The 9,322-nt window shown below is 40.5% G+C and overlaps 1 protein-coding gene across 2 annotated transcripts; it reads left to right on the forward strand.

The window, feature by feature from the left end:
• The first annotated feature begins 2,528 nt into the window (after positions 1-2,528).
• Positions 2,529-7,636, forward strand: LOC118469919 (uncharacterized). 2 transcript variants are annotated; one of them, XM_055011155.1, is made up of 3 exons: positions 2,529-4,010; positions 5,312-5,480; positions 5,555-7,636. In XM_055011155.1, the coding sequence occupies exons 1-3, from the start codon at positions 3,683-3,685 to the stop codon at positions 5,688-5,690; spliced, it is 633 nt and encodes a 210-aa protein (XP_054867130.1). In that variant the 5' UTR covers positions 2,529-3,682; the 3' UTR covers positions 5,691-7,636. The 2 variants fall into 2 exon arrangements, 1 of the variants encoding a protein (XP_054867130.1); XR_004846909.2 differs by lacking the exon at positions 2,529-4,010 and adding an exon at positions 4,020-4,501.
• The last annotated feature ends 1,686 nt before the right edge of the window (positions 7,637-9,322 follow it).

A 9,322-nucleotide genomic window follows, 5' to 3' on the forward strand; every position in this document is an offset into this window, starting at 1 on the left:
GGAAACAGAGATTTGGCAGACTGCAATTTTCAGTGACTCTCACAAAGAATGTGAGTCTCAGATATCTTTTCAAAGTCAGTCAGATGACTTTGGCCCTTCTCTGTATGAGGCAGGAGCAATGTCAGGCACTGATGAATCAGATATGAGTATGTCCGAATATTTCAGTGATCTTTTTCTTAGAAATGTATGTTTGTTCTATTTAAAATTGCAAGGACAATTTCTGTTACCTGCTTCAACCATACAGAACATTGTTGAGGAGATACAAAACATACATGAGCTGGGTCAGACATATACTTTGACTAAACTTACTTCTCTGCTAAAAAATGAAGTATCATTATCAGATGAGGACATCAACAAAATTTGTGAGTCTGTCAGTGGATGTGATCTGTTCTCTGCATGTCATACAGGACCATTGAGGACAGTATACTCAAGATCTCAGACTTTCAAAAAAATGTTTAACTATGTGGAGCCTAAAAAAATGTATCTAGGAAGAGATGAGAACAGGACAGACAGGTTTGCCTATTATGTGCCTGTCAGAGAGACTTTGAAATGTTTGTTAGAATCTGATCTGTGGAAGAATTATGTGTCAGGAAAGCCCTCAACTGAGTCTCCTTCAGATGTTCTAAGTGACATTAATGATGGTCAGATCTTGAAATCCAATGATTTTTTTTGGTCAACATCCTTCAAGTCTCAAGCTACTACTTTACCAGGATGCCTTTGAAGTTGTTAACCCTTTAGGGTTGGCAAAGACAAGACATAAAGTACTAGCTGTCTATGTCTCGGTTGCTAAATTGCCACTTCACGTACAGCCTGATACGGACCACATGTCACTTGTTTTATTGTGTAGAGAGAAAGACTTCAAAGAATTTGGGCATGCTAAGGTGTTCTCTGAGTTAGTAGCAGATTTGAAGGAATTGGAGGAGAATGGGATTGTCCTCTCAGATGAAACAGTAGTGAAAGGGACATTGTATTGCATTGCTGGAGATAATTTAGGCTCGCATTGCATTGGTGGCTTCTCTGAAAATTTCAGTCGCTCACAGCATTTTTGTAGGTACTGCCGAATAACCCGGTCTGAATTTCAGAGTTGTGATCCAAATGTGTGTGGACGAGAGCACACCATTGAGAGCTACAATTCAGCTGTTGATCGCCTCCAGACTGAAGATACACCAGACGTGGAAGGAGTAAAATTCAAGTCAGTATTCAATTCTTTGAAATACTTTAATGTTTGTCAGCCGGGGTTGCCGCCTTGTCTAGGACATGACATCTTTGAGGGTGTTTTGTCTTATGATGTTGCACTGTATCTTAAGTATTTCATAAAGAAAATGACATGGTTCACTTACTCCACTGAATCGTCGCATTAAACGGTTCAAATACTGTTCCTCTGATGCTGCTACAACGCCATGTGAGGTCAGCCCTCAAGCAACTAAACTTTCAGGGCAGGCCATACAAAATTGGAATTTTTTAAGACCGCTACCCCTCATAATTGGTGACCGAGTGAAAGATGCGTCAGATGATGTGTGGCAGTTGACTCTGTTGCTGAAAGACATTGTGGACATGATATGCGCTCAGAAAATCTCTGTAGCTCAGGTTGCATATGTTCTCATTCAAGAATATTTAGAATCAAGAAAAGCTCTGTTCCCAGAAAGCAACCTGAGGCCAAAGCATCATTATTTATGTCAGTACCCTGCCCTGATTCTGAAATTTGGCCCTTTGATCTGTCTATGGACAATGCACTTTGAAAGTAAGCACAGTTATTTCAAGAGGTGTGCACGGAATCTAAAGAATTTCAAAAACCTCTGCCTTACTCTCTCAAAGAGACATCAGATGTTGCAGGATTATCTTTCTGCAGGATCGATGGGTAAAGCTGTTGTGCAAGTTAAAGGTGGTTCTCCTTTTTACTCTGTGCTGTACAGTAAAGCCTTCAAGATGCAGTCAGCCAATTCGGCTTCAATGATGCCAACACAAAGGTCACTGTTGAAATTCTCTATAAGGGAACATCATACAAGAAAGGACAACTCCTTGTCACAGGGAACATTGACTCTGTGGTGTTTGGTGAACTCATCCTTATTTTGATAAGAAATGACAGTTTATTTTCTGGTGTCAGTGTATATGGCAGAGTTCCTTCCTCAGTACCATCTGTACTCAGTTAGGAAAGACAATGAAAAGATGCAGTGTGTGAACATTAGTGACTTGATAGATTTCTATCCATTGCATTCTTACATGAAGGATGGATACCAAATGGTTCCACTGAAACACAGTGTATTGTCACACTTATTAGTGTCCTGGGCTGTTATTCTTGTGTTAATTGACCGTTATTCACTCTTTCATAATCAGGAATGGATGATGCAGAGCAAAGCAACATATGCAGTGCCATTACTAAGATGTTGCCAGACCTCCCTGCCTCAGTTCTAAATACTGTAGAGGAGATGCTACAGTCGTTAGGGGTGGAGACCACAGAGGATTTTCAGTTCATTCAGGAAACGGATCTGCTTTCAGTATTGAGACCAATTCAAGCGAGGAAATTGGTAGCTGCCTGGCTACAACCCAGTAAGTACATCTTGATGAAATTTATGAAGTATAACCAAATAGGGCCGAGTGATGTGTCAGTCTTATATCATGGACAATCTGAATTTGTCAACTGATTTTTTTGTTGTGAGAGAGGCTTCAGTAATTGTTTTAAAGGTAAGAATTGATCACTGTATGCTACAGAGAGCATTGGACTGTTTTTTTTATGTTTATGCTGCTAGGCTAGTGAGCATATTGTGTATCCCAAAAATGTGGAAAAACCTATTATAAATTTTTTGTAACTAGCTTACATTGTACAAGAGGCAAGAATAATTGTGGATCATGATTCTACCTCAAAAGATCATGATTTTTGACCAGATAGCCCAGCCCTAAAACCTAAGATGAAACATCATTTAATGCATCTTGTTAATGTCATTATTTTTGTTTTACAGCACGGAGCACTGAAATCCACATCCAGTCACCATTTACTTCTCCAGCTTCCTCGACGCACTCCTCATTCTCCTCTGACTCGCCAAGTTGGCAAATACCTGCTGCTGATTGGGTTGACAGCTTCAAGATTCCATGGGAGAAGTTTCCAGAAGCGTTGATACATTGCTTTGAGAGAAACAAAAGCCCTAGCCCACGATTACGACGAGAAATGATACGGATTGTTGTTTCTGACATGATGAAAGCCTGTGCTTCACCCAGTAAACAAGCTTCCACAGAAGTAGCCAAAAGAATTGTTGTGAAGTATCCGCAGTCATTGCAAGATGTCATAGAAGGTGATGTGGTGGGAACAGGATATCGCTCACTAGCTAAGCAGTTACAAACCTGAATCAAAAATGTGAGGCGGTGTTCATCACCAAAGATGATTAAGCGCAGACGAGGGTCAGAAGAATACGACAGAGGAAATCCCAGCCGACAAAAGGGCAGCTGTTCAGGACACATATGGTTGCATAAAGTGGGACATGAAATACATGCTACTTGATGAGACACTAGAAACACTGCAGGAAAAGAAAGACAAAATGAAAATGCTCAATGAACAGACCAACTTCAGTCCAGATGATGTGAAAGTGCATATGAAGTGCACCTACTACACTCAACGTAAAGAGATAAACAAGGGAACACAACTGCAGTCACTTGTGGAGGACTGGCCTTTTTGTTTCAGGAGATTGGAATGACAGTCCACTTCCAGGAGCTCACTGGGGTATCACTAAAGGAGACTTTTCTGAACAGCGTAGAGAAAAAAGGAAAGCGACTTCTGGACTTTATAAAAAACATTTGTGCAGCAAAGAGCAAACGAGTTTTGCAGGTCATCACCAGGCTGGAAATTCTGAGAGGACAGTTGGAGGGCTGTTCAGAAGATGTGAAGGATATGGTGCTCCTTCTTCCATCCTGTTTTGATGAGAAAGAACAGAGCCTCCTCCACTATGTAGAAACAACATGTCTGGCAAAAGAAGTAGATGTGGAAAGCCTGCCTGTGACACCTTGCATCATTGTATGTGGTAAGTTGATACTCTGTTTTACTTCATAAGCCTAATGTCATGGCCTCTCCCTCCTCTGTGTTTCACCCCGGACCAGCTGACGATCCCAGCAATTGGACACAGCTGCAGAAGGAGCACAGCTGTGTCGAATCTCATCAGTGGCAGTTAAAGCCTGGCTCACTCCACCAGTCTGTGCTGGTTCATTGCTCCTGCTGGCTCCCTGTCAGCCGCTTCGCCCAGGTCAGCTTCGGCTCCGGACTCCCCCTGGTCTGCTCAGTCCTGCCTGGCTACTAGCCGGGGCTCCGGAACTCTCATTGAGAGCTTGGCTCGTTCCCCGAGTTTTCCCTTCTGTCCACCCCTCGACTTCCCGCTGCTGCATTCCTGCAGCTGCCTGTTCTCTGTTGCTTGTTTGCAGCCCCGATCGCTGCTGCACGTTTGGCAGCACATGCACCGCCACTGACTGCCGGCTTCAGGAACTGTCTGCCGTGCCTCCCTGTTTGGACTCTTTGGTTGTGAGTTATGCCGTTGACTTTGAGTCCCGGTCTTAGCCAGTGTAGTGGTTAGTTAACTTTCAATTCTGGTTTATTTTTTGAGCTCTGTTTGGTTCTAGTTAAAATTGTTATTTTTTTTGAGTGGAGTCTGGTTTCGTTGGTTTGCTCTGTCCGTGTTTTATGTTCTTGTAATAAAGTTCTTGTTTAGAACATCTATCTGCCTCCTGTGTGCCTGCACTCTGGGTTCAAACCCCTCCCTGGCCCTGACACTTAAGATGATATGAGGATGAAATGTGAACATGAAATGTTCTTTAATTTTTATTTAAAGTGCTACCTGTAGAGCTGGGCAATAAAACAATCTAAAAATGAGGTTGTGATGGAGAAACATATGATAAAGATTATAAGATTTGGACATTTTTACTCTTTGGATGGATTAACCACTGGTAACACAGAAGAAATAACTGATCCATATCGAAAAAAATATCTTTATCGTAATTATTGGCATTATCGCCCAGAACCTTTTTGAATTATTATTTTTCCTTTTTCAGGGTTATTTTCTCCTCCATAAGAGTGTAGTAGATCCCATATGTTTAGCCTACCAACTTCTTTCCTGGGGTGAGAACGAGCGATTCGCTGGGACTGTACCCCTCCAAACTGAATGTATCTGGACCAGCAAACAATACCATTTTGAAATGATCAAATGTGCATTCTGCAAATTATTAGTTAAAATGGCGCTGTTTAATTGTGTTGTCATCACGGGAAAATACACACAGTTAGCACTTTTGAACGGTAGTGGCTGGTGTGCGTTAAATAACTTCTGTGTCTTAACAGGACCTACCTGCTGTACCTCAACGTGGTTTATGCTGAGTGTAGACCGCAAGGTTGTGAATGACCTCATCCCCACTTTCATCTCTGCCATCTGTTTGATGTTCGGGAGCTACTATTGCCTCAATATCCACTATCCCATGGAGCTGGGTTCTACGCTTGAGTTCCTTCAGAGGTAAATAATTGTTTTATGTCCTCCTTTAGAACACATCATTTTATATAGTGGCTAATTAGAATCCTTTCGCAAAGGTGTTTCTTCAACATCAATCCAGAGAAGGGCACAAAAGTTGAGACAAAGAAAAACAAGAAGCAACTGTCAGTGAACCCAAGAGTCCTCACCCTCATCGCAGATCTCCCTGATCATGAGTGGAGAGAAACATGTTGAAGATGGAGTTAACTGTTAAGACTAAACTTTCATGCACTGTTCAGATTCAAGTTCACACATGAAACTACGTGCTATAGACTTCAACAATACTGAAACATTCTTAAAAACTTGCCAGTTTACACCAATATGTTATAGATGAGACGGTGTATTGTTTCCATAGCAATTAATCTCTATACTACTGTTCTAATAGCTGGCTTTTCAGCCTTTTTTGTTTCTGAATATATTTGTGTCTTCAGATATAAGTGAGGATAGCGATGTTGAGTTTACAGGTAGAGTTGCATTTATAGTATTGATGCACAAAAAAGTAAAAAGGAGTCTGCGCACAACAAAAAATTGCTCCGATTGCAGCCAGTAGCGTGAAAAATAAATAAACAGAAAAGACACAAGGTGGCATCATCAACCATCCCACCTTGTATATAATATATTAAATGATCTGAGAATAATGATAGTAAAATTGGACTTACACACACCAATATAAAAAAAACGCAACAGTGTACAAACTCCTTTTACTTTTTTGTGATTACTTGGTTCAGTTTGTGTTGCACCCGATACAGCACCTGGATGTGTGCACTTTTTCAATTTAAGATTGATGCCCTGAGATGCAGAATAATTCAATTCAATTCAATTCAATTTTATTTATATAGCGCCAATTACAGTCAAATTGTCTCGAGACGCTTTACAGAACCCATATGCCTGACCCCCAGAGCAAGCCAAAAGGCGACAGTGGCAAGGAAAACACCCTTTTAACAGGGAAAAAAACCTCGAGCAGAACCCGGCTCTAATGTGGGGGGACCCATCTGCCTGCTGGCCGGGCGGGTTGAGAGGGACAGAAGAGGTAGAGAGGTAGAGATAGAGGGGTAGAGATAGAGATAGAGGGATACAGATAGAGGGGTAGAGATAGAGAGGTGGGGGGGTGGGACACAAGGACCATAAAACACAGCCACACATCTGAAGCATCCAGCATCCAGCTCTGGGACCAGGGACACTCGGAGAAAGGACACAGAAAGAAACAGAGTGAATGTAATGCAATAATGGTGTATATATAGTAAATACATAGGTAGTTAGAGAAGGGCTCAGTGCATCAAGAGAGGTTCCCCAGCAGTCTAGGCCTATAGCAGCATAACTAGGGGCAAACTAAAGGGACGTCAAGAGGGGAAGTCAGTTGTGCAAATGAAAACACCAGCTCACCCCGTCAGGGTCACCCAGTCAGCCCTAACTATAAGCTTTGTCGAAAAGGAAGGTTTTAAGCCTGGTCTTAAAAATAGAGAGGGTGTCCGCCCCCCGAACCCAAACTGGGAGCTGGTTCCACAGGAGAGGTGCCTGATAACTGAAGGCTCTGCCTCCCATTCTACTTTTAGAGATTCTAGGAACAACAAGTAAGCCTGCAGTCTGAGAGCGAAGAGTTCTGCTATCAGGTCTTTAAGATATGATGGAGATTGGTTGTTAAGAGCTTTATATGTCAGAAGATGTATATAATGTTCTTTGATGTCTACATTGTTAGCATCATAGTTTTAATAAACAGTTTTGAGATGTCATATGTATGTAATGTGACTTGAAATGTTAGAGATTACTAATTCCCAACGATCAGCTGCAATACAAGAGCATTCTTTTTTTGTCATTTGTGTTTGAGGCTGTTTCAGTTCGGTCAGACAATTAAAATGGAAGACTGTCTTTATATGTTCTGAAAACAGTAAAGGGTGGTTTACTTCTGGGTTAGCTCAGAGTTAGTTTTCAGATTTATTTATTCATAGTCTGTTTGGAGAAGTAGACAGTACTTAACTTCTGTGCATGTACTCCTGTCTGTTTCTCTAAACATGGGATGTGCTGACAGTCATCTACTGTAGGTACTGACTATGGAGAAAGTAAAATCACATAACCCTATGCTACATTTTTTTTTTGTAAATCAATACTGCATTTGAGTTAATAAAACAGTGTTATGAAAAACATTTTAGTCTGTTTCAGTGCTTTTGTGACACTTCAGTGGAGGTTGAAGGCTGGAGGTATTGAGCATTGCCAATCTAAGCATCTCCTTTAATGGTAAGCAAATCGTATGTATCTTAGGGCTAAATTGTCATTGTTATTTGTCCTCACTGCTCTTGTGTAAATTATCTTGTCTTTCACTCCTGCCACCTTTCAGGCATTGCATCAAAACCCTTGTGAGTAGGAAAAACGGTGAGACTAATTCATTTAAACTCCAAAACCAAGCAGTTTTTAACTTACAAAAAATTGGTTTTGTAATATATGTCTGTTATTCATTTACTTTTACATGTATTTAATTCATTGAACAGTGTCTGTATAGATAACAGAAAACAATGGAGAGAGAGGGATTTGAAGCAAAGGGTCCAAGCTGGAATTTGATCTTGCTCTCAAGTACAGGCAAACATCTAAACACAGAGAGAGACAGATGGAGAGAGATGCAGAGAGACAGACAGACACAGGGACAGACAGACAGACACAGGGACAGACAGACACAGGGAGAGACAGACAGAGGGACAGACAGACAGACACAGGGACAGACAGACAGAAAAATAGACAGACAGACACTGAAAGATGGACCCAGACAGAGGAAAACAAACAGAAACAAAAAAACAGCCACAGTGCCTATAAAAGGAGAATTCCAGTATACTTAAACCTGAACCCATTACACCAGTAAAGGTAAATTCTCCATAAGCTGCAATGGATTCACCATCCATATGTAACCCTGAATTCCAAGTTCTCACAGTTTCAACAAGAACATAAAACTTAACCTATTATAAAACTGGAATAAGAACACCAAAGACATGTATAAAACCATATAAAATGGAACAGAACATTTTAAAGTGCATTTTTAGAAACAAATACAAAACAGAAGGTAAGCAAGTGCTTTGTTGTAAAGTACAGTGCAAAGGTTTTTAACACTGCAGACAACCATATTTTTTTCAGTGGATTTACAAACTAATCAACCTAAAATTAAATGTTTCCCATAGGAATGAACACAAATACATCATTAAATGTCAAAAATGTCTAACAAAATACAGCAGCTGTTTTATAAGCTGACTCAGATAAGCCAACTAAAAGGTTCCAAACCTTTGACACATTTTTTGGGTCAAATGACATGCTGTCAATTCAAGACCGAAAAAGGGTGTCCACCTGGCACAGCAATAACAAAGATGCCCTAGAGCAGGGGTGTCAAACTCATTTTGGTCCGAGGGCCACATACAGCCTAGTTTGATCTCAAGGGGACCGGACCAGTAAACTTATAGCGTAGTTACCGAGAAGTAACAATAAGTCTAAGTTTTCCAGATGTTTTAGCGCAAAGAAGAACAAGTATATGATAAAAATCTGTATATGTAATGAACTGTCCTTTTAAAAAATATATTATGAACAACCTGAGATTAAAGTAAGTGCAACTTCAACAACACTATGCCTCAGTTTAACATTTATTTTTGTGTGTTGTGCATTACAACTGATCACAGTGATTGTACAATGGCACAACATATTTAGTCACAAGTATGTGGAACTTAAAAACATAGTCCTGGAATTTTCAAAAAATCAAACTCATCAAAATATAGAAAATTTTTGAAGTCCATTTTTCACATCTGGAAAGTAATTCTGAACACCTAAATTAACTCTGCACACCTTTAAATCTTACG

The sequence above is a fragment of the Amphiprion ocellaris genome, chromosome 6, assembly GCF_022539595.1.
Source record: "Amphiprion ocellaris isolate individual 3 ecotype Okinawa chromosome 6, ASM2253959v1, whole genome shotgun sequence".
NCBI lineage: Eukaryota > Metazoa > Chordata > Actinopteri > Pomacentridae > Amphiprion > Amphiprion ocellaris.